Source organism: Oscarella lobularis, chromosome 5, assembly GCF_947507565.1.
Source record: "Oscarella lobularis chromosome 5, ooOscLobu1.1, whole genome shotgun sequence".
NCBI classification, from domain to species: Eukaryota; Metazoa; Porifera; class Homoscleromorpha; order Homosclerophorida; family Oscarellidae; genus Oscarella; species Oscarella lobularis.
Window position 1 is genome coordinate 3,300,427 of NC_089179.1, and position 23,988 is coordinate 3,324,414.

At 45.4% G+C, this 23,988-nt stretch overlaps 8 protein-coding genes and 1 pseudogene across 8 annotated transcripts; 1 reads left to right on the top strand and 8 right to left on the bottom strand.

The window, feature by feature from the left end:
• Positions 1–172: 172 nt before the first annotated feature.
• On the bottom strand, positions 173–1,358 carry LOC136187843 (collagen triple helix repeat-containing protein 1-like). The gene is made up of 3 exons (XM_065975559.1): positions 1,232–1,358; positions 837–1,175; positions 173–788 (listed from the first exon to the last, which is right to left on the bottom strand). The coding sequence occupies exons 2-3, from the start codon at positions 1,077–1,079 to the stop codon at positions 441–443; spliced, it is 591 nt and encodes a 196-aa protein (XP_065831631.1). The 5' UTR covers positions 1,080–1,175; positions 1,232–1,358; the 3' UTR covers positions 173–440.
• A 558-nt stretch (positions 1,359–1,916) lies between these two features.
• LOC136187417 (ficolin-1 pseudogene) lies at positions 1,917–3,050 on the bottom strand (annotated as a pseudogene).
• A 274-nt stretch (positions 3,051–3,324) lies between these two features.
• LOC136187841 (probable cytochrome P450 524A1) lies at positions 3,325–5,147 on the bottom strand. Its single transcript, XM_065975557.1, has 3 exons — positions 4,931–5,147; positions 3,915–4,716; positions 3,325–3,851 (listed from the first exon to the last, which is right to left on the bottom strand). Exons 1-3 carry the CDS (start codon positions 5,140–5,142, stop codon positions 3,438–3,440), a joined length of 1,428 nt encoding a protein of 475 aa, XP_065831629.1. The 5' UTR covers positions 5,143–5,147; the 3' UTR covers positions 3,325–3,437.
• A 63-nt stretch (positions 5,148–5,210) lies between these two features.
• On the top strand, positions 5,211–5,723 carry LOC136187419 (uncharacterized N-acetyltransferase YjgM-like). Its single transcript, XM_065975003.1, has one exon. It carries the CDS (start codon positions 5,211–5,213, stop codon positions 5,721–5,723), a length of 513 nt encoding a protein of 170 aa, XP_065831075.1.
• A 583-nt stretch (positions 5,724–6,306) lies between these two features.
• On the bottom strand, positions 6,307–8,132 carry LOC136187842 (probable cytochrome P450 524A1). Its single transcript, XM_065975558.1, has 3 exons — positions 7,919–8,132; positions 6,922–7,723; positions 6,307–6,856 (listed from the first exon to the last, which is right to left on the bottom strand). The coding sequence occupies exons 1-3, from the start codon at positions 8,128–8,130 to the stop codon at positions 6,443–6,445; spliced, it is 1,428 nt and encodes a 475-aa protein (XP_065831630.1). The 5' UTR covers positions 8,131–8,132; the 3' UTR covers positions 6,307–6,442.
• A 1,021-nt stretch (positions 8,133–9,153) lies between these two features.
• On the bottom strand, positions 9,154–10,375 carry LOC136187420 (probable cytochrome P450 524A1). Its single transcript, XM_065975004.1, has 2 exons — positions 9,779–10,375; positions 9,154–9,727 (listed from the first exon to the last, which is right to left on the bottom strand). Exons 1-2 carry the CDS (start codon positions 10,373–10,375, stop codon positions 9,314–9,316), a joined length of 1,011 nt encoding a protein of 336 aa, XP_065831076.1. The 3' UTR covers positions 9,154–9,313.
• A 4,187-nt stretch (positions 10,376–14,562) lies between these two features.
• Positions 14,563–15,296, bottom strand: LOC136187844 (uncharacterized). The gene is made up of 4 exons (XM_065975561.1): positions 15,210–15,296; positions 15,013–15,151; positions 14,764–14,928; positions 14,563–14,716 (listed from the first exon to the last, which is right to left on the bottom strand). The coding sequence occupies exons 1-4, from the start codon at positions 15,251–15,253 to the stop codon at positions 14,624–14,626; spliced, it is 441 nt and encodes a 146-aa protein (XP_065831633.1). The 5' UTR covers positions 15,254–15,296; the 3' UTR covers positions 14,563–14,623.
• A 3,679-nt stretch (positions 15,297–18,975) lies between these two features.
• Positions 18,976–21,235, bottom strand: LOC136187064 (probable cytochrome P450 524A1). Its single transcript, XM_065974575.1, has 3 exons — positions 21,006–21,235; positions 19,681–20,482; positions 18,976–19,617 (listed from the first exon to the last, which is right to left on the bottom strand). The coding sequence occupies exons 1-3, from the start codon at positions 21,215–21,217 to the stop codon at positions 19,204–19,206; spliced, it is 1,428 nt and encodes a 475-aa protein (XP_065830647.1). The 5' UTR covers positions 21,218–21,235; the 3' UTR covers positions 18,976–19,203.
• Positions 21,236–21,680: 445 nt separating this feature from the next.
• On the bottom strand, positions 21,681–23,730 carry LOC136187140 (probable cytochrome P450 524A1). The gene is made up of 3 exons (XM_065974673.1): positions 23,492–23,730; positions 22,306–23,107; positions 21,681–22,239 (listed from the first exon to the last, which is right to left on the bottom strand). Exons 1-3 carry the CDS (start codon positions 23,701–23,703, stop codon positions 21,826–21,828), a joined length of 1,428 nt encoding a protein of 475 aa, XP_065830745.1. The 5' UTR covers positions 23,704–23,730; the 3' UTR covers positions 21,681–21,825.
• Positions 23,731–23,988: the final 258 nt, after the last annotated feature.

Below are 23,988 nucleotides of genomic sequence, written 5' to 3' on the forward strand. Positions count from 1 at the left end.
GACAGGGCCAATCCTCCTCTTCTTTTTCCATTCTCTTTGACTGCAGTATTGCAGAGAATGTAGCCTACGGCTACAACTCGCGCCTCGTCACTCAGGAGGAAGTAGAAGAAGCGGCATGTCCACTAGTAGCCTGACTCCAGTGTTACCTAAATAATCTATAGATTCACCTGTCGCACCGTCGAATCCTCTATAAGAAACATAGTTTTCTTTCTAAGGCACCTGCGGAAATATGACTGGGAATTGCAGGAAAGCGTGCAGTTTGTATTGTCAAAGCTAGTCGTATTACAAAGGAAGCACTAGTATAGGGAGACTCGGAGTCTCGAGAAAGAGTACCACTACAAGTCTACCAGTAATAATTCACAAGCATACCGAACATACAACTCAGCGTCATGCAGACGTCAATAGAATTGGTCAATTAAAATTCATTGGCTTGAGTCCAGTCAGGTTTGCGACTGGGGATATTCTTCGATCATTATACGAGAAACAGATCTCCATCCAGACCGACGATCAGATGATCCATAGCCCTGACAGTTTCCCACATGAACAGCTACCCTTATTGATCCAGATGGAATGTTCTCACAGAATCTTTCTATTTGGCGATGTCGAAGAGGATTATCGTTGGTGTACAGATACAGAACTCCTTCAATTGTCATTGGTCCTGAACATTCTGCTCCATTAAAAGTGATGTACCAACGTCCACAGCAACCACTAGTACACCTGACTCTCATATTGGCAGCATACGCTACTTTGAGAGAGGTAGAAGAGTGACGTTTTTTGAAAACACATTCCTGATGGAAATCAATTTAGAGTGTGTAAAATTCACCTTTGAAAATTACCTGTATGAGACCTGTATCTTTTTCATCTTCTCTTTTCCAGACACACTGCTTCCAGTTAATAGAATTGGCAGTGCCGTTTTCTCCTTGAGGTCCGGGCTCTCCTCTTTGTCCCAAACTTCCTTTGATCCCTTTTTCTCCTTTGATTCCTATTGGCCCCATTGATCCTCTTTGTCCCAAACTTCCTTTAAGACCCGTCTTTCCAGTGACTCCTTTATCACCTCTGTCTCCCTTAGCGCCCTTCATTCCGTCATCTCCTTTCAATCCATCTCTTCCAGGCAATCAATTGTGCCCTGGGGACCCTGGAATTCCTGGAACTCCTGAACACCCTCCAACAGAACCCTTAGAAAAGACAGTATTTCTTTTTGGCGATAGAAGAGTCTACTGAACTGAGATACCTGATCTGATTTGGGGTTATTGCTCTCGACAGCGTTCAAAAATAGAATGAGTGCTACAAACAAGCACTGAAAAGTTGAACTAGCAATCATTGTGTTGTCTTGCTCGCTGATGCTTTCTATCCCTTTTCATCCAAACTTGCCCGTTTATATTGAGTAAAAAGACACGGGTATGATGTCACTTCCTGTAAATGTAGTCAATAGATGACGTCTTTTCTGTCTTTCTAAAGTCCTAACTACATTAGACCCGCGTTCTAATACAATTGCCGGTTCTTAGCATGACCATAAAAGGTCGTATTGAACTAAAGCGTAGGACGTTAGAACACGGCACTCGTGTCCCTCCCAAAAACAAGGCCAGGACCTTACTCCCACTCAAAGTATATGGAACGTCTTGTTGATTCCAATGCTGTTGAATAATAAATGTATTACTTGCAGCGCGTACGTCGCCCTTCTGTTTCGGCCGCATATCTTTTTTTCAAACAGCTGAAGAACGCGAAGCAAAAAGGAAACGTTCACACGACATATTGGAAACTACGTACGTCTCTTCTCACTCAAATGGACGCAAACAGTTCTCAGTGTGTATACATGTATGGGAGATGAAGATGCAGCAGTGACTTTTTCGGGGCTTTCTAGCAGCGTTCTAGGGTTTCGAACAGAAACGCAATGACAGGTAAAGACAAAGAATACATATATTGAGTCTCATTTAGATCGAAATTTCATCTCGGAAAATTTGAGGGGTTCGGTTTTCCAACTATTCCACCATATTCCATCACCTCCCGTGCGGTAGTAGCCCCCATTTAGATTAGAATAATGGCAATTGTCGTACCACCAAGCACCGTGCCAGGTAATGGCACAATTGCTGGTGTCCAGATCATTGTCTTGGTCTTTGGTCGTAAATTTCTTTCCATTGTGGTAGTTAATAGGAAGGGAGTCGCCAGCATTTCCACTGTACCCACTCACACTCAAAACGTATTCAGTACTTTCGTCACCAACATTAAAAGTGGAATACTTTGCATACGATCTGCTTCCCTTCCCGTCTCCAAGATCAACTCTAAGTTCATTTTCGCTGAGACTGAGTAGCCAGTGTAGATAATCAAGACCTAACCAGAACTCTACACCTATATTACCAAAGCCGCGTCTGTAGTCATTCCATTCACGATAGAAGTCGATAGATCCGTCTTGTCTTCGTTGAAAGACGGTCCAACCACCTCCCTCTGTGTCCATATCACAGTAGACTCGAATTGTACGCGATGAATTAGGTAGAAAAATTAGGTAGAAGAACGTCGTAGATGCCGCTTTGTGCTAGATTGTTGCGTTCGTAAATGCATGAACAGGAACACGATTCGTTCAGAAGTAGCCTCCCTACATAATAGACTAAGATAACATTGCTTTGCGTTATGACCGCCTGAACTTTGACCTTCCATCACCCCACCCCAGTCGCCTTTCTGAGATAATGAATTAGCTGATGTATAAAGGCGATCGAAGCACGTATAGACTACCTGTCCTTTTTGCCCTACGAGTCCGGTCTCTCCCTAAACGTTGCGCTCGATTACTCTGTTTACACTGCAAGACACGCCTACCTTTTGTCCGTCAGTGCCGTTTTCCCCTTTCTAAATGAATACCGCGACGATAGAGTAGAAAGACGTAGTTTTCGAGTGAAATGTCAAACCTCTCCTTTCGTTCCGACACTTCGTTTCTCGTACTGGTCCAAAGGCATGCAGACCGTGGGTCCTTCTGACGGGATGATGATTGGATTTTGGCAAGTATTCGTGCTTGCTCCCCATCCAAATATCAACGAAGTCAGAAAGAGCAAGAAGTGCATTGTCGGTGTCCCAGACGTGAAATGACATCAGTTCCCGTCTTACTTTACTCTTAGATCATAGCGTGCATAATAATAAGAAATCCGATCTCGAGGTCATGCACCCTCCTCGCCCACGTCATGCACGGTACGCACAGTGTACTAGGCGTGTCTCTCTTTGCGAGTCGAAGACAGAGAGTTAGCATGAAAGTCAGCGGCCATGAATGACGCAGCATACACTACGTAACACTCTTCCTGAGAACGTTGATGCTTGTACAGTAGAGCGAATCGTTGAAGCTGAGGAGAAAGAAATCTGAAATTTCGAACAAACTAAACGCGTAACACGCCAACGAAAAACGCCGCGGTTTCAAGGCAAATTATCCCTGTTATACAAAAAAAAAATTCCGAAACTCATCTTGCTCTGATGGATATCACACATCCATCCGCCGGAACTATCGTCGCATCGAAAATCATTTTATAACTTTTATCCGTTTCAATACGACGCCAGTCAGCCATGCCAGAGGCAATAGCCGTCGTTAGAAGTATCGATAGTTCGGCGAGATTTTTACCCACGCACCGATGCACTCCAACGCCAAAGGGAATATAGTGCTTCACATTTCGAATGTGTTCGCGACGTTCCGGCCCGAACCTATCGGGATCGAACTTGTGGGGTTCGGAAAAGCCGTCGGTGAATAGAACGTGGCGTAAGTTTGGAACAACCCTCGTCTCCTTGGGTATAAAAATGCCATTGATCTTGCAATCGCGCTCGGCCTTGAAGCCGAGACCCAAAAGCGGGTGTTCAAAACGTAGAATTTCTCTCATAACCTTAATTAAGAAAATCGAGTCTTTATGACAAAGACCTACTTTACAAATCACTGCATCGCTTACTTGCGTTGTGTAGGTCATCTGGTTCAATATTTCGGTGGTGATTGGACTGTCGTTCGGGCGAAGTTGGATCTGTTCACTGTGTATTCGAGCCAGAACGTCGGGATGGGCGCTCATGAGACCGAAAAATGCTGTCAGCGTCGATACGGTCGTGTCGAGACCCGCAAGAAGGAAAGTCACTTGATGATCGGTGACAATTCGTTTGATGTCAGAGTCTTCCAACTGGCCGTCGCTTTTCTCAATCAAAGACTGTATCCAATGGTCGGTAAGGGAATACAGCTTTCTCCCTTCTCTCGCGCGCTCAATGGAAGCCTGGACAATGGGCATCATATCGCGAATCAATAATTTGCGAGCTTTCAAGGCACGCCAGAACGTCGTACCAGGAAAGTTCAAAGGAAACGCCTGAACTCCCTTTATCACTGCATAATAATTCTCCCTCCAGTGCAGGTGACGGTCATAGTCCGGTCCCAAGAAAGCGTTCATGAGAAAATCGAAGACCATGTCGCGAGCTCTCGACTGAACCCGAATCGTTCCGCTTCCGTTATTTCGCTCGCACTCCCTGATCCAAAGACGAAGGTGCTTTCGAGCATTGCTTTCCATCGTAGGCAAATACGACGTCAATCTCTTGCGCGATAAAACGGAAATCAACGTTTTTCGAAGAAAGACGTGTTCCGCTCCGCTCACGAAAATCAGCGTCTTGCCGAAGAGGCTGTCGTCGGCGGGAGTTAGAGATATAGTGAAATCGCGGCCTTGTGCTTTCATAACGGTCTTGAATACAGTGGCATCGTTGATGTACAACGCAAATCTTTATAGTATACAACAAAATCAAGCGACATCTCATTAATTAATTAATTAATTAATTAATTAACCAACAAGCAAGATAAATTTTATTCTCTTATATCTATGGTTTAGCGGACTGAGACTGACACGCACAATAGACTTAGTTAATTAATCTAAATAATTGCATACTCTCGCCTAAGCTGTGACTAGCGCGTCACGGAATAAAATTTACTACGTACCTTCCCAATATTGAATCCCACGACACTCTTCCTCTTGCGAAAGCTTCAGAGACAAACTTGTGCGCATCGCGTACGAGCGGAATCAGGTTTCCTATAAAGGGAGGAACCCATTTGGGACCGGGAATGCCTTTTCCAAGCCGATGCAAGCGCCTCTGTTCCAACGCGACAAGCACAACTAGGGTCAAAGTAACAACAGCGAGTGCGAGAAGCATCGGGAGGGAAAATGACGTCACTAGTTCCAAGTCCCGTATAGTATAACGTAGCCTGTTTCTCCTCCTCCATGAGCAGTGCAGAACCGGTTCTACAGCTTGCACGAGACTACATTGCAAGAAAATGGACGCCTGAGGATCGAGACTCTGTTCTCGAAATCATTAAGAACTGTCTCGCCTCGTACGGGCTTCCATTCCAGGCCGATGGTGCAGACGTAGACGCCGTAAATGTAGAAGAATATTACTGGAAGAATGACAGTGGGGAATTCTTTGTCATTGAAGACAGAAGAAATGGAAAGGTTGTTGGATCTGGTGGATATTATGATGTGACAGCTGAGAGAGGAGAATTGAGCGTCGAAGTGCGAAAAATGTATTTGATGCCTGAAGCAAGAGGAAAAGGAATTGGTCGGGCTATTTTGTCCAAAATGGAAGAAAGAATTAGACAAAAAGGCTTCAAAAGTATTTACATCGAAACGGTTCACTGCCTCAAGAGGGCGTGTCAGTTGTATGAGGCGGCAGGATACACTGATGTGCGCGGTCATACCTTAGCTAGATGTGACAGGCTAATGAAAAAAGTTCTGTGACCAAAGACCATGTACAGTTATCTATGGTGTACGTACAGTAGGTGTGCCTCATCGAGTCACGTGATTTTAAACTTTCGCGTTCTTTCCTCGCCAGAACGGCTTCGGACGCGCACCAGCAATTACGATACCTTTATTGGACCCAGTCTTGGCGTAGGAGAAGGCCAAAAGTGGTCGAGCAAGAGGAGAGGCCCCCTTTCTTTTCTGGACTTCCTGCGCTCTTGTTCTCCGCTCATTTCCGAGAGCTACAACTTGGAAGCGATGTCTCTGAGACGACTCTTCTCCGACCGATCAAATGGACGGACAGATGTAAATTTGCCATTTCGCCGCTCTTTTTCTCGAGCCAGAAAAACAGCCCCAGTAGGCGGGGCTTTACTCACCGCTGCCGTTGGGGCATGAAACGCCAAGAGACAAGACACAAAGGATTATAATCACTTATGATCAAAATGGAAAGGTAAAATTATTCACGTTGCTCCCCAAGCGGAAAAAGATTTTTGCGTACTTTGGAAAGTTTCTTGGCCCCCTGCAATAGATGACAATGTTTCCCCCGCTGGGAATCCCCTGCCAAAATTCCTTGGCCATGCGCTACAGTAGACAGCTACTATAGTAGAATACACACAGTCGCTATATACTTGAGCAAAGAGTTCACAAACATAAAGAAATTAACACATCGCGAAACGAAAAACGCCGGTTCTAAGTCATCACGGAAAAATTTCCAAAGCTCATCTTTCGCTGATGGATATCACGCATCCGTCCGCCGGAACTCTCGTAGCAGCAAAAATCATTTTGTAACTTTGATCCGTTTCAATACGATGCCAGTCAGCAATTCCGGAGGCAATTGCCGTCGTTAGAAGTATCGATAGTTCGGCGAGATTTTTACCCACGCATCGATGCACTCCAACGCCAAAGGGAATATAGTGCTTCACATTTCGAATGTGTTCGCGACGTTCTGGCCCAAATCTATCAGGATCGAACTTGTGGGGCTCAGAAAAGCTATTGGTATATAGAACGTCGCGTAAGTTTACGACAACCCTCGTCTCCTTTGGTATGAAAATGCCATTGATTGTGTGATCACACTCTGCCTTGAAGCCGAGACCCAAGAGAGGGTTTTCAAAACGAAGAATTTCTCTCATAACCTAGAAAAAATAAGTAGATGTTATGTTTAAATATCATTTAGTCATATGCTATAAGCCACTTATACTTGTGTGGTGTAGGTCATCTGGTTCAGTATTTCTGTTGTAACCGGATTGTCGTCCGGGCGAAGTTGGCTCTGTTCACTGCGTATTTTAGCCAGAACGTCGGGGTAGGTGCTCATGAGAGCGAAAAAGGCGGTCAGCGTCGATACGGTTGTGTCAAGACCCCCAAAAAGGAAAGTCACTAAATGATCAGCGACAATTTGTTTCATATCAGAGTCTATAAACTGTCCGTCGCTTTTCTCAATCAGAGACTGCATCCAATAGTCGGTAAGGGAATAGAGTTTTTTCCCTTCTCTCACGCGCTCAATGGAAGCCTCGACAACGGCCATCATATTGCCAATCAATAACTTGCGAGCATTCATGGCGCGCCAAAACGTCGTACCAGGAAGGTTTATAGGCAAGGAAACAATTCCCTTTATCATTGTGTCATAATTCTTCCTCCAATTCAGGCTAGGGTCATAGTCGGTTCCCAAGAAGAGGTCCATGAGAAAATCGAATACCATGTCGCGAGCTTTCGACGCAACCTTAATCGTTCCATTTCCGTCGTTTTGCTTGCACTCACTGATCCAAAGACGAAGGTGCTTTCGAGTATTGCTTTCCATCGTAGGCAAATAGGAAGTCAATCTCTTTCGCGAAAAAACGGAAATCAACGTTTTTCGAAGAAAAGCGTGTTCCTCTCCGCGCACAAAGAACAGAGTTTCGCCGAAAAGGCTGTGGTCGGCGACAGATAGAGCTATAGTAAAGTCGCGACCTTGTCCTTTCATTACGGTCTTGAATACAGTGGCATCGTTGACGTACAACGCAAATCTTTATAAAACAAAAACAGTCAAGCGAAATCTTATATAACTAACAGCCAACTTCCAAGGTAAATATGAGACTGAGGACAGTATAGTACATAATAAATGTAGAAACATTAACAATTAATTCAATTTATTTATCAATTTATGCGTGAGACGCGAAGATTACGAGAGGATCGGTCCGAAATAACATTTAGTAGCGTACCTTCCCATAATCGAATCCCACGACACTTTTCCTCTCGCGAAGACTTCGGTGCTAAACTTGTGCCCATCTCGTACGAGCGGAATTAGGTTTCCTATAAAGGGAACAAGCCATTTTGGACCCGGAATGCCTTTTCCAAGTCGACGCAAGCGACTCTGTTCCAACGCGGCAAGCACAGCTAGGGTGAAAATAACAATAGCGAGTGCGAGAAGCATCGAGAGGGAAAATGACGTCACTAGTTCTACATCCCGTACAACCATTTCCTTTGAAAGCTACATTTAGTGCAGTGTTAGCAATAGTCTATAGTCTGCATCTCTTCTTCTTGCACTCGGAAGACTCTCAATAAACTTTGACTACACAGTGTGTACTACAGTAGGTGTGCCTCATCGAGTCACGTGATCTTGCGTTTTTTCTTCGACGTTTCTCGCCAGAACGGCTTCGCAGGCCCACCGCAGCATTTGCGATACCTTTATTAAACCCATTCTTGGCGTAGGAGAAGGCCAAATGTGGTCGAGTCAGAGGAGAGGCTCCTTTCTTTTCTAACCTTCCTGTGTTCTCGTTCTCGGCCTTCTCTACCGTATCCTCATTTCCGAGAGCTAAAGAACTCGAAGCACAATGGGAACAATCTCACCACAAGTTGGAAGCGATGTCTCAAATGGACGAACAGTTTCTCAAGCCAGAAAAACAGCTCCCGTAGGCGGGGCTCTACTCAACGTCAAGAGACGAGGCACAAAGGATCATAGTGCATTAGTAGGATAAAAAATTGAAAGGTACAGTTTCTAATCTTGGCCACTGCTTCTATAGTTTCACCATAGCCAACTCGACCTGCAGAATACATGTATGTACCTTTGTTCCACAGTGTGTAGGTTATCTCTGGTGTAGGCAGAGCTAGAGAACTCGAAGCACAATGGGAGCAATCTCACCACAAGTTGGAAGCGATTTCTGAAATGGGCGAACTGTTTCTCGAGCCAAGAAAACAGTCCCAGTAGGCGGGGCTTTGCCTACCGCAACCGTTTGGGCATAAAACGCCAAGAGAAAAGGCACAAAGGATTATAGTCAGTTATGAAATGGAAATAATTATTCACGTCGCACGCCAAGCGGAAACAGATTTTGGAAAATTTCTTGGCAGCTTTCTTTAGTTTCACCATAGCAATCCGACCTACAATAGATGACAATGTTTCCCTCGCTGAGAATTCCTTGCCAATATTCCTCGGCCGTACGTTATGCATGCTACGGTAGACAGCTACTAGTACTAGTAGAATACATAGTCATACAGTCGCTATATAGTTGAGCAAGGAGTTCACACACAAACACAAAAAAACTAAACATTGCAGAACGAAAAACGCCGGTTCTAAAGCAAATACCCTGCATGGTTGATGGCGGAAAAATTTCCGAAGCTCATCTTTTTTTGATGGATATCACACATCCGTCTGCCGGAACTCTCGTAGCATCATATATCATTTTATAACTTTGATCCGTTTCAATACGATGCCAGTCAGCAATTCCAGAGGCAATAGCCGTGGTTAGAAGAATCGAAAGTTCGGCGAGATTTTTACCCACACATCGATGCACTCCAACGCCAAAGGGAATATAGTGCTTCACATTTCGAATGTGTTCGCGACGTTCTGGCCCAAATCTATCAGGATCGAACTTGTGGGGCTCAGAAAAGCTGTCGGTATATAGAACGTCGCGTAAGTTTACAACAACGCTCGTCTCCTTGCGTATGAAAATGCCATTGATCTTGCGATCACGCTCTGCCTTGAAGCTGAGACTCATAAGAGGGTTTTCAAAACGAAGAATTTCTCTCATAACCTAAAAAAATAAATAGATGTTATCCTTGAATATCATTTAGTCATTTGCTACTTGTGTTGTGTAGGTCATCTGGTCCAATATTTCTGTGGTGACTGGATTGTCCTCCGGACGAAGTTGGTTCTGTTCACTGCGTATTCTAGCCAGAACGTCGGGATGGGTGCTCATGAGAGCGAAAAATGCCGTAAGCGTTGATACGGTCGTATCAAGACCCGCAAAAAGGAAAGTCACTAAATGGTCTGTGACAATTCCTTTCATATCAGAGTCGTTAAACTGTCCGTCGCTTTTCTCAATCAGAGACTGCATCCAATAGTCGGTAAGGGAATAGAGTTTTTTCCCTTCTCTCACGCGCTCAATGGAAGTGTCGACAACGGCCATCATATTGCCAATCAATAACTTGCGAGCGTTCATGGCGCGCCAAAATGTCGTACCAGGAAGGTTTATAGGCAAGGAAACAATTCCCTTTATCATTGTGTCATAATTCTTCCTCCAATGCAGGCTAGGGTCATAGTCGGTTCCCAAGAAGACGTTAATGAGAAAATCAAATACCATGTCGCGAGCTTTCGACGCAACCCTAATCGTTCCATTTCCGTCGTTTTGCTTGCACTCACTGATCCATAGACGAAGGTGCTTTCGAGCATTGCTTTCCATTTTTGGCAAATAGGAAGTCAATGTCTTTCGCGAAAAAACAGAAACCAGCGTTTTTCGAAGAAAAGCGTGTTCCTCTCCGCGCACGAAAAACAGCGTTTTGCCGAAGAGGCTGATGTCGGAGAAAGATAGAGCTATAGTAAAGTCGCGGCCCTGTTCTTTCATTACGGTCTTGAATACAGTAGCATCGTTGACGTACAACGCAAATCTTTATACAACAAAATCAGTCAAGCGACATCTTATATAACTAACAGCCAACTTCCAAGGTAAATATGAGACTGAGGAAAGTATAGTACAAAATAAGTGTAGACTATAACAACTAACACTAAGGTGGTAATATCCTGATAGGGTCTAAAAATTTCAAAAAAATAAAGCACGCTCAAAAAATATTTAGAAGTACCCTCTATGTATTGACCGACTAAAGTTGCTTCCATGGTCTCAAAGGAACGTATGAAACGTCCGGTTTAGCAAGAGGAGGTCCTATATAGACTAGTGCGCTAGAAGCCACGCCTTTAACCCCGCCCACGCGAGTGTCTGAAATCATAGATGTAAATCTATGCTGAAATCGACCGGAGTAGGCATTTTTCGTGCAAGTTTTTGAGAATTATATTAGTGAATTCGGTCGCGTTTTTAGAAGGGTTAGGTAGTTTTATCCTCGCCACTTCGTCGAAATCGTGCTGTATCTCACGAAATAGGCGACGAATCGAAAAAAATCGCTCGTCAAACCACAGATTACGGCTTTCCGATCGCGATCGTGTGCCCGAAATCGCTTCGAATGAAATCTTGCACGAAAAATACTTACATCGACTATTTTAGTCGCCATATTGCTGCGGTCGACGCGAAACGGCCGCGGATTCGGCTTCGTCAAGAAGCGTCAGCGCGATGAAACAACGTAATGGTTACGTAGCTAGAAGTCGTGACAAGCCTCTAAATTAGACAAGCAACGCCTTCTCCTAGTAACAGTTGCTATGCTTCGAGGTAGGGATATTACCACCTTAATAATTAATTCAATTTATTTATCAATTTATGTATGAGACGCGAAGATTACGAGAGGATCGGTCCGAAATAACATTTATTAGCGTACCTTCCCAACATTGAATCCCACGACACTTTTCCTCTCGCGAAGACTTCGGTGCTAAACTTGTGCCCATCTCGTACGAGCGGAATTATGTTTCCTATAAATGGAACAAGCCATTTTGGACCAGGAATGCCTTTTCCAAGTCGACGCAAGCGAGTCTGTTCCAACGCGGCAAGCACAACTAGGGTGAAAACAACAATAGCCAGTGCGAGAAGCATCTTCACCGTGAGGAAGTGACAATGGTTTCAAGTCCCGTACAACCATTTCCTTTCTCTCTTCATAATGCACTCGGAAGACTCTCAATATACTTTGACTACACAGTGTGTAGGCATAGATGTATGAGAGATATATCTATGGTGTAGGTGTGCCTCATCGAGTCACGTGATCTTGCGTTTTTTCTTCAACGTTTCTCGCATTTGCGATACCTTTATTAAACCCGTTCTTGTCGTAGGAGAAGGCCAAACGTGGTCGAGTCAAGGGAGATTCTCCTTTCTTTTCTAGCCTTCCTGCGTTCTCGTTCTCGGCCTTCTACACCGTATCCTCATTTCCGAGAGCTAAGAACTCGAAGCACAATGGGAACAATCTCACCACAAGTTGGAAGCGATGTCTCAAATGGACGAACAGTTTTTCAAGCCAGAAAAACAGCCCCGTGGGTGGGGGGGGGGGGGGGGGGGGGGGCTCTACTTAACGTCAAGAGACAAGGCGGCACAAAGAATCATAGTGTATTAGTAGGATAAAAAATGGAAATTTCTAATCTTGGCCACTGCCTCTAGTTTCACCAATAGCCAACCCGACCTGCAGAATACATATACACTAGCTAGTTCAGCAAAGAGTTCACACACAAACATAAAAAACCAAACATAAAAAACCAAACATCGCAGAACGAAAAACGCCGGTTTTAAAGCAAATACCCAACATGGTTGATGGCGGAAAAATTTCCGAAGCTCATCTTTTTTTTATGGATATCACACATCCGTCTGCCGGAACTCTCGTAGCATCAAATATCATTTTATAACTTTGATCCGTTTCAATACGATGCCAGTCAGCAATTCCAGAGGCAATAGCTGTAGTTAGAAGAATCGAAAGTTCGGCGAGATTTTTACCCACGCACCGATGCACTCCAACGCCAAAGGGAATATAGTGCTTCACATTTCGAATGTGTTCGCGACGTTCTGGCCCAAATCTATCAGGATCGAACTTGTGGGGCTCAGAAAAGCTGTCGGTATATAGAACGTCGCGTAAGTTTACAACAACGCTCGTCTCCTTGCGTATGAAAATGCCATTGATCTTGCGATCACGCTCTGCCTTGAAGCCGAGACCCACAAGAGGGTTTTCAAAACGAAGAATTTCTCTCATAACCTAGAAAAAAATAAATAGATGTTATCCTTGAATATCATTTAGTCATTTGCCAAGCCACTTATATACTTGTGTTGTGTAGGTCATCTGGTCCAATATTTCTGTGGTGACTGGATTGTCCTCCGGACGAAGTTGGTTCTGTTCACTGCGTATTCTAGCCAGAACGTCAGGATGGGTGGTCATGAGAGCGAAAAATGCCGTAAGCGTTGATACGGTCGAATCAAGACCCGCAAAAATGAAAGTCACTAAATGGTCTGTGACAATTCGTTTCATATCAGAGTCGTTAAACTGTCCGTCGCTTTTCTCAATCAGAGACTGCATCCAATAGTCTGTAAGGGAATACAGTTTTTCTCTGCTCTTACGCGCTCAATGGAAGCCTCGACAACCGCCATCATATTGCCAATTAATAACTTGCGAGCGTTCATGGCGCGCCAAAATGTCGTACCAGGAATGTTTATAGGCAAGGAAAAGATTCCCATTATCATTGTGTCATAATTCTCCCTCCAATGTAGGCTAGGGTCATAGTCGTTTCCCAAGAAGACCTTCATGAGAAAATCAAATACCATGTCGCGAGCTTTCGACGCAACCCTAATCGTTCCGTTTCCGTCGTTTCTCTCGCAATCACTGATCCAAAGACGAAGGTGCTTTCGAGTATTGCTTTCCATCGTCGGCAAATAGGAAGTCAATCTCTTTCGTGATAAAACGGAAATCAATGTTTTTCGAAGAAAAGCGTGTTCCTCTCCGCGCACGAAAAACAGCGTTTTGCCGAAGATGCTGTTGTCGGAGAAAGATAAAGCTATAGTAAAGTCGCGGCCCTGTTCTTTCATTACGGTCTTGAATACAGTGGCATCGTTGACGTACAACGCAAATCTTTAGACAACAAAATCAGTCAAGCGACATCTTATATAACTAACAGCCAACTTCCAACGTAAATATGAGACTGAGGACAGTATAGTACAAAATAAATGTAGACTAACAACTAACATTAATAATTAATTCAATTTATTTATCAATTTATGCGTGAGACGCGAAGATTACTAGTACGAGAGGATCGGTCTGAAATAACATTTATTAGCGTTCCTTCCCAGCATTGAATCCCACGACACTTTTCCTCTCGCGAAGACTTCGGTGCTAAACTTGTGCCCATCTCGTGCGAGCGGAATTAGGTTTCCTATAAATGGAACAAGCCATTTTGGACCAGGAATGCCTTTTCCAAGTCGACGCAAGCGAATCTGTTCCAACGCGGCAAGCACAACAAGGGTGAAAACGACGATAGCGAGAGCGAGAAGCATCGTCACCGTCAGCCGTCAGGGCACTATAATAAGATTATTACATGTATAGGGCACTGTGAGGAAGTGATGTCAATGGTTTCAAGTCCCGTACAACCATTTCCTTTGAAAGGTACATTTAGTCATAGATATGATTTAGTGTTGTGATAGCAATAGTCCATAGTCTGCATCTTTGTTCTCTCTTCTTCTTGCCCTCGGAAGACCCTCAATATACTTTGACTACACAGTGTGTAGGCAGAGATTAAGTAGTACTTAAGGCCGCGATAGGGTTACCAGGGTAAAAAAAAAACGGAAAAATAAAGCACTTTCAAAAAATACTTTGAGGTATCTTCTATCCGTTCGCCGACTAGTAGATTCGATGGTCGTGAAGGAACGCCTGGAACGCACCGTGTAACGAGAGAAGGTCCTAAACTAACGCGCGCTACTGAACAGAAAAAGGGTCTTTTTTCATCATTTTCTATGTATAGGACATCATTTGAAGTAAGTAAGGTAATAGATAACATAATACATAAGAATATTGTTGGCTAATTATATTTCTTTGCGACTTCGTTTCGCCACATCGACTCTCTTCGCGTCGAACGCTTCGAGAATTTCGCCAAGCTCGACGTCAACGATCGGCCGCTGAAAAGGTAAGTTATGCATGTGTAAAAATAGTTCATACCGTCTACCTCGCACGTCGAGGGACCCCGAACGCCGGGATCAGCTCGATTTTTGACGTCTTCGGGGTACAGACCCCGAAGCACGTCCTTCACTGCAGCCGGCCAACAATAAGTTGGCCCGCTCTTTTCGAACGGACCGTCCACGACGCTCGCGCGGCCTAGCCCACCGCCGTACTGCAAAAAAGGGCATCATCGATCAATCGATCGATCGATCGAACGAAAGAGCGAGCGATCGTGTTACGCGTCACTTCTACTCACCCACATCGAATTCTTGAGAGCGAGATACGCTCTCGCTCTCCTCTCGCGATCGCTTTCTGGTCGCCCGTGCCGTTTCTTCATCGACGCTGCTGACAGCTTCGCTGTCAGCAGCGTCTTCAGCTTCTCAGGGAAATCGAAGCTGTGAAAAATAGGAAATGGCTAATGATGCGTTCTTTTACGGTTTGATCGCCGCGTACCCAGCCGCGTGGCATTGTCGTTCAAACGCTTGTAAGGCGGACATTGTACAGTAGTTTTTTTCTTGTGACTGGTCTTTTTGTCAATCAATAAAAGCCAATGAACTACGATTACTTGCTACATTGACAATGGCCTTTGTCAAATCGGCGAGCTACGATTTTGACAATGGCGCTTGTCCAATAGAGCTGCGTCTTACTAATTTGCAACATTGTCAATGGTATTGTATCAAATCACGTTGCATTGCTACACAATTGCAACAATGGGTCACGCAAAAAAGTACGGCTCGTGGAGGACAAAGAAACGACAGGGTTTTAGCGGAGTTCCTTCGTGGAAAAAGCGCCTACCTCAGGCTACGGATAAAGCCCGCACTCCACCAGCAGAATGGTGCCGTCCCGCTGCAAGACCCCAAAAATTTTCGGCCGATGGCTATCGCTTCGTTCACCTGGCGCACGTCTTCGACGAATTGTCAAAGGCTTTTTCGTGCAGCCACTGCCAGAAGTCGAATTTCCAGCTTTTAGAGGTCAACGAGAAGCGACGCGGTTTCTGTTCTACACTGATGCTAAAATGCACGTTATGTAAATCGTGCCATCTTTTTACCACTTCGCCGTCGCTCGAAAATCAGAAAGGTGGCCAAATACGCAATAAAATAATTTTTATATAACAATATGATCACAGGCGGCCGGAGTTCAGATGTCAATCGACGCGCAGTATTTGCGGCGGTTCTCATGGGGAAAAGCCGCCAAGACATGCTGAAGTTGGCCGGCGCATTCAATATGCCAGCACCACCTCTCCGCGACAGCTGGAATGACCATATCGAGAAAATTGACAACGCTGTCACAGGAGTAAACAAATGACATCTTACTTTATTTACTATTACACAATGCACTGTCGCTTGCAGGTTTTTGAAGAATCTGCGTTGAAAGCCGTTACCGATTTTCGGAAAAAGAAAGACGTTCCGGAGGATCGAATCGCTGACGCTGCCGTGTCTTTCGACGGCACGTGGGCGAAGCGGGGACATTCGTCCCACTATGGCGTTCAGGCCCTCGTCTTGCAAACGACAGGCTGCGTAATCGATTTTAATGTTTTCTCGAACCTGTGCGTCGTCTGCGACCGGATGGAGCGATCCTCGCCGGACACAAGCAGCGACGGCTACAGACGTTGGCTGGAAAGCCACTCGCCTCATTGCCGGAGGAATTTTCGCAGATCGGCGAACGCGATGGAGGCGGATGGAGCCGTGGTACTTTGGCAGCGATCGATCGCCAAGTACCAACTGCGGTAAGCACTTCTGGCTGTGCGCCGCAAAATCGTAAAGATAGACTACTCACTGTATAGATATTCTACTTTCGTCGGCGACGGTGATTCGAAAGCCTATAAAGCGGTCGTCGACGAATCGATCTACGGATCAGATCAGCCCATTTCGAGGCAAACTTGCATTGGCCATGTCCAAAAACGAATGGGCACGAAGCTCCGAAAATGGAAAGGGAATCATCGCGGAACAATACTAGAGGATGGCCATGGCGTTGCCGGTAAAAATCGGCTAACTGATGCCCTAATTGACAAGTAGACTCAACCTGTTTTCGTCTGCTGTTGCTGCATTATATATGTATTTTTAGACTTCAAACGTACTACGGCAACGCCATTCGAAAAAACATCGGTGATGTGCCGGGAATGATACGAGCAACCAAGGCCATCCTATACCACTGTAGCCAATTGCACGGGCAAGACTACCAGACAATCGTCGACGGCGTGAAAGAAGCCTACCGCGAGAAAGAAAAACAAATTGAATTTTACGATCATGGGTCTTGCCCCAAAACGGAAGAAGAGCGACATCGCTATTGCCCTGAAGGAAGAGAGTCGTGGTGCCAATGGCAAAAAGACAAGGCGGCGGGTACAGATGAATACGATCCGGAAAAATCATCTACGAGATTACCACACTCTTTTTTTCACGCCCTTCGTGGCATTTTTGATATACTGTCGAACGACACTCTTCTTCGTCAGTGCTCAGACGGATATACCCAAAATGCGGTAAATGGATGTATAACTGTTGTGGTGTGGTTTCATTATGCATAAAATTTCTGTAGAACGAATCATTTCACAGTAGCCTTTGGAACCTGGCCCCGAAATCCCAGCATCGGGGGCCCAAAGCTTATCGCCGTTGCCACAAAGATCGCAGCAGCCTACTTCAATCACGGATACAGAGCACTAACAAGAACGATGTGCACAACGGGAATTAACGCCGGAAGCCACTCGTTTGCGGCATTTGAAGAAATCCATCGTCAGAGAATGTCGGCTGCAGAACGAAAGAAACAGAGGTGGTGGAAGGAGACACGGGTTTCTCGGCGCAATGATAAACGGCGCCAGACTGATAAGCAGAAGAGAAAAGAAGGACCTATGTACGTAGCAGGAGGATTCGACGACTGTTCTGAGGAAGTCGAAAAACAGCCGGGACGAAAAAGGAAGTCAAATCCCATTTCTTCTTCTGCCCCGAAGTTGGCGAAAGGTGAGCGACGAACGTCCGGTCGTGTGAGGAGAGTGACTGAGCGACTGCGAGAAATGATTGAAGCAGAAAGGGAGTGGGGAGAGGCGGCAGGAGAAGAGGAGGCAGACAAGGAGGCAGAAGAATAAAAATATGTATCCACCTGAGCCGTATATAGATAAATATATATACATATGGCTCTGACGTACATACGTGAATGACGTCACCACGTCACGATACGTTCTCGAACGCTTTATTCGGTGTCTGACACCGACCGCGAGAGACTCGATCGAAGGAATGAGGCGTGAGACAGCTCAGGTAGGCCACCTCTTGCTGTTTTTGAGGCTGCGTAACTTTGGAAGGCCTCCCACGCTAACGTCACGCAAGCTGCCCCTTTATCCCACTTGGAACTGTTTCTCTCGTTCAGTGACGCGAACTACCCAGAAAGCCTAACACGATCGCGATCGTGAACTTCTTCCGCACACAACTACGACGGCTTTTTTCGATCGAACTCGTTGGCTGTCAGAAAAAGGCCGAAACGTGAATGAAATGGCGCTTAGAACCCGTACTTCGGCCGAAAACTCGCTCTATTTTTCGAACGAAGTAACTTACTGAAAAAAGCGATCGTAGTTGTGTGCGGACGGAAGTGTCGATCGCGATAGTTCGCCCAGTTCAGCCCAGTTCTACTCCTGAAAGGAAGGAAACGGTTCGAAGTCGCTCGATGTCCCTCGATTGTTAGCGGTCGGGGTACGAACGCTCTCGAACGACCTTCGAAACCGTTCGAATGCCAGAACTAAAGTGCTATGCCTATGCGTCATTCTACGTCAAGCCACGCCCGGAGTAGTTGTTTCTAATGAGGAAAGAAACGCCTTTTCCTGGATACGGTGGCCACGCCCCCTGACTACCCCTTTCGCGGCCTTAATCTCTTGTGTAGGTGTGTCTCATTGAGTCACGTGATCTTGCGTTTTTTTCTTCAACGTTTCTCGCCAGAACGGCTTCGGAGGCCCACCGTAGCATTTGCGATACCTTTATTAAACCCATTCTTGGCGTAAGAGAAAGCCAAACGTGGTCGAGTCAGAGGAGAGGCTCCTTTCTTTTCTAGCCTTCCTGCGTTCTCGTTCTCGGCCTTCTCTACCGTATCCTCATTTCCGAGAGCTAAAGAACTCGAAGCACAATGGGAAAAATGTCACCACAAGTTGGAAGCGGTGTCTCAAATGGGCGAACAGTTTTTCAAGCCAGAAAAATAGCCCCCGTAGGCGGGAGGGCTCTTCTCAACGTCAAGAGACAAGGCACAAAGGATCATAGTGTATTAGTAGGATAAAGAATGGAAAGGTACAGTTTCTCATCTTGGCCACTCAGCCGCCACTGCGTCTATAGTTTCACCATAGCCAACCCGACCTGCAGAATACAGCTAGTTCAGCAAAGACTTCACACATAAACATAAAAAAACAGACATCGCAGAACGAAAAACGCCGGTTTCAAATACCCTACATGGTTGATGGCGGAAAAATTTCCGAAGCTCATTTTTTTTTTATGGATATCACACATCCATCCGCCGGAACTATCGTCGCATCGAAAATCATTTTATAACTTTTATCCGTTTCAATACGACGCCAGTCAGCCATGCCAGAGGCAATTGCCGACGTTAGAAGTACCGATAGTTCGGCGATATTTTTACCCACGCACCGATGCGCTCCAACGCCAAAGGGAATATAGTGCTTCACATTTCGAATGTGTTCGCGACGTTCTGGCCCGAATCTATCAGGATCGAACTTGTGGGGTTCGGAAAAGCCGTCGTCGAATAGAACGTGGCGTAAGTTTGGAACGACCCACGTGTCCTTGGATATAAAAATGCCATTGATCTTGCAATCGCGCTTGGCCTTCAAGCCGAGACAGAAAAGCGGGTTTTCAAAACGTAGAATTTCTCTCATAACCTTAAGTAAGAAAATCGAGTATTTATAACAAAGTCCTACTTTACAGATCACTGCATCACTTACTTGCGTTGTGTAGGTCATCTGGTTCAATATTTCGGTGGTGATTGGACTGTCGTTCGGGCGAAGTTGGATCTGTTCACTGTGCATTCGAGCTAGAACGTCGGGATGGGCGCTCATGAGACCGAAAAATGCGGTCAGCGTCGATACGGTCGTGTCGAGACCCCCAAGAAGGAAACTCACTTGATGATCGATGACAATTCGTTTGATGTCAGAGTCTTCCAACTGGCCTTCGCTTTTCTCAATCAAAGACTGTATCCAATAGTCGGTAAAAGAATACAGCTTTCTCCCTTCTCTCGCGCGCTCAATGGAAGCCTGGACAATGGGCGTCATATCGCGAATCAATACTTTGCGAGCTTTCAAGGCACGCCAGAACGTCGTACCAGGAAAGTTCAAAGGAAACGCCTGAATTCCCTTTATCAATGCATAATAATTCTCTCTCCAACGTATGTGATGGTCATAGTCCGATCCCAAGAAAGCGTTCATGAGAAAATCGAAGACCATGTCGCGAGCTCTCGACTGAACCCGAATCGTCCCGCTTCCGTTATTTCGCTCGCACTCCCTGATCCAAAGACGAAGGTGCTTTCGAATATTGCTTTCCATCGTAGGCAAATACGACGTCAATCTCTTGCGCGAGAAAACGGAAATCAACGTTTTTCGAAGAAAGGCGTGTTCCGCTCCGCCCAAGAGCATCAGCGTCTTGCCGAAGAGGCTGCTGTCGGCGGCAGTTAGAGATATAGTGAAATCGCCGCCTTGTGCTTTCATAACGGTCTTGAATACAGTGGCATCGTTGACGAACAACGCAAATCTTTATAGTATACAACAAAATCAAGCGACGTCTGATTAATTAATTGATTAATTAATTAATTAAAATTAATTAACCAACAAGCAAGATACATTTTATTCTCTTATATCCATGGTTTAGCGGACTGAGACTGACACGCACAATAGACTTAGTTAATTAATCTAACATTTAATTAATTGCATACTCTCGCCTAAGCTGTGACCAGAGCCCTATAAAAGAGAGCTGCGACAACTCGATTTATCACGTGACTCACGTGAGCCACTGGACGCCATTTTGTGTCCAGCTTCGCCAGTTTAGGCTGATCGTACCGCTACCGTATGAAACTTCTACGTGACATAAACGTACTGTTTTTCGGGCAGCTGCTCTAACGCATCCCGCAAGCGGTACGATGTGCCTAAACTCGCGAAGCTGGACACAAGATGGCGCCCATATGTACGGGGTTGTCGCAGCTCTCTTTTATACGGCTTTGGCTGTGACTAGCGCGTCACGGAATAACATTTACCTCTGACATTTACTATGTACGTACCTTCCCAATAATGAATCCCACGACACTCTTCCTCTTGCGAAAGCTTCAGAGACAAACTTGTGCCCATCCCGTCCGAGCGGAATTAGGTTTCCTATAAAGGGAGGAACCCATTTGGGACCGGGAATGCCTTTTCCAAGCCGATGCAAGCGCCTCTGTTCCAACGCGGCAAGCACAACTAGGGTGAAAACAACAATAGCGAGAGCGAGAAGCATCGTCACCGTCAGCCGTCAGGGCACTATAATAAGATTATTATGTCACCGTGAGGAAGTGACGTCAATGGTTTCAAGTCCCGTACAACCATTTCCTTTGAAAGCTAGATTTAGTACAGTGACTAGCCGCCACTCGCAAAGCCGCGACCAAAAGTGAGGAACAATCACACCACGATTTGGAAGCGATGTCTCAAATGGACGAACAGGTTTTGCCACTTCGCAGCTGTTTCGATCTCTCAAGCCAGAAAAATTAGCCCTACAATATTAAGGCTGGGCTTTAATTACTCACCGTTGTCGTTTAATTGGGCGTGAATTAAACGTCAAGAGATATGGAACAAAGGTTATAGTAACCCAGTTATGAAATGGAAAGGTAGTTTCTTGGCCCCATGCACTGCCTCTATATATAGTTTCACCCTGAGTTTCACCATAGCAACCGACCAGCAATAGATGACGATGTTTCCCTGGCTAAGAATTCTCGGCCGATTCCTCGGCCGTTATAGGCATGTTACATACAGTATCTAGTTGAGCAAGAAGTTCACAAAAACACGAAACGAAAAATCGCGAAACGAAAAACACCTGTTTCAAGTTTATGGCGAAAAAATTTCCAAAAATCATCTTTCTCTGATGGATATCACACATCCGTCCGCCGGAACTCTCGCAGCATCAAAAATTATTTTGTAACTCTGATCCGTTTCAATGCGATGCCAGTCCGCAATTCCAGAGGCAATTGCCGTGGTTAGAAGAATCGAAAGTTCGGCGAGATTTTTGCCCACACACCGATGCACTCCAACGCCAAAGGGAATATAGTGCTTCACATTTCGAATGTGTTCGCGACGTTCTGGCCCAAATCTATCAGGATCGAACTTGTGGGGCTCAGAAAAGCTGTCGGTATATAGAACGCCGCGTAAATTTACAACAACCATCGTCTCCTTGTGTATGAAAATGCCATTGATCTTGCGATCACGCTCTGCTGTGAAGCCGAGACCCATAAGAGGGTTTTCAAAACGAAGAATTTCTCTCATAACCTAGAAAAAAATAAATAGATGTTATCCTTGAATATCATTTAGTCATTAGCCAAGCCACTTATGTACTTGTGTTGTGTAGGTCATCTGGTCTAATATTTCTGTTGTGACTGGATTGTCGTCCGGGCGAAGTTGGTTCTGTTCACTGCGTATTCTAGCCATAACGTCGGGATGGGTGCTCATGAGAGCGAAAAATGCCGTAAGCGTTGATACAGTCGTATCAAGACCCGCAAAAAGGAAAGTCACTAACTGGTCTGTGACAATTCGTTTCATATCAGAGTCGCTAAACTGTCCGTCGCTTTTCTCAATCAGAGACTGCATCCAATAGTCTGTAAGGGAATATAGTTGTTTCCCTTCTCTTACGCGCTCAATGGAAGCCTCGACAACGGCCGTCATATGGCCAATCAATAACTTGCGAGCGTTCATGGCACGCCAAAACGTCGTACCAGGAATGTTTATAGGCAAGGAAACCATTCCCTTTATCATTGTGTCATAATTCTTCCTCCAATGTAGGCTAGGGTCATAGTCGTTTCCCAAGAAGACCTTCATGAGAAAATCAAATACCATGTCGCGAGCTTTCGACGCAACCCTAATCGTTCCGTTTCCATCGTTTCTCTCGCACTCACTGATCCAAACACGAAGGTGCTTTCGAGCATTGTTTTCCATCGTAGGCAAATAGGAAGTCAATCTCTTTCGCGAGAAAACGGATATCAGCGTTTTTCGAAGAAAAGCGTGTTCCTTTCCGCGCACGAAAAACAGCGTTTCGCCGAAGAGGCTGTTGTCGGCGGAAGATAAAGCTATAGTAAAGTCGCAGCCTTGTTCTTTCATTACGGTCTTGAATACAGTGGCATCGTTGACGTACAACATAAATCTTTATAAAACAAAATCCGTCAAGCGACATCTATAGTTATAACTAACAAGCAAGGTAATGTGTCGCAGAATACAGACTAAATTAATTAATTGATATGTTAATTCATAAATTTAATACGTGAGACGCGAAGATTACGTACGACTACATGCACTAGTGCACGATCGACTCTCGATATCTCGCGCGAGCCCTGTGACGAACTGATAGTTAATATCTATATGTTAGGTGTGGTTTCTGTCCACTTCCTGTTTGCTAGTTACTTAAGGCTGTAACTATGTCTAGCACAATAGATTACTCTGCACGTAACATGGTGACAGGTGTGGGGATTAGGTATAGGCCAGACCGGGGCGCAACGGCCTCGGTCTGAAATAACATTTATTAGCGTACTTTCCCAAAATTGAATCCCACGACACTTTTCCTCGCGCGAAGACTTCGCTGCTAAACTTGTGAAGATCTCGTATGAGCGGAATTAGGTTTCCTATAAATGGAACAAGCCATTTTGGACCAGGAATGCCTCTTCCAAGTCGACGCAAGCGAATCTGTTCCAACGCGGCAAGCACAACTAGGGTGAAAACAACAAGAGCGAGAGCGAGAAGCATCGTCACCGGATCTGGTCACCGTGAGGAAGTGACGTCACATGTTTCAAGTCCCGTACGCACATTTCTCTGGTATTTGAGAGCGTGCGTTACGCGAAGAAGAAACCGCCCCGAACTGCGACGAAACTCGTCCTTCCCGAGGCTTCCTCAGCTATTTTCTGTTTTCTATATAATGTGTTGTGCCACTCAGAAAAGTCCTCTCCATCGCAGCCGCCGCCACTCGCAAAGCCGCGACCAAAAGTTCCCAACTTACTCTAATCGACTTCAAGTCGCCAAATCGAAGCCGAA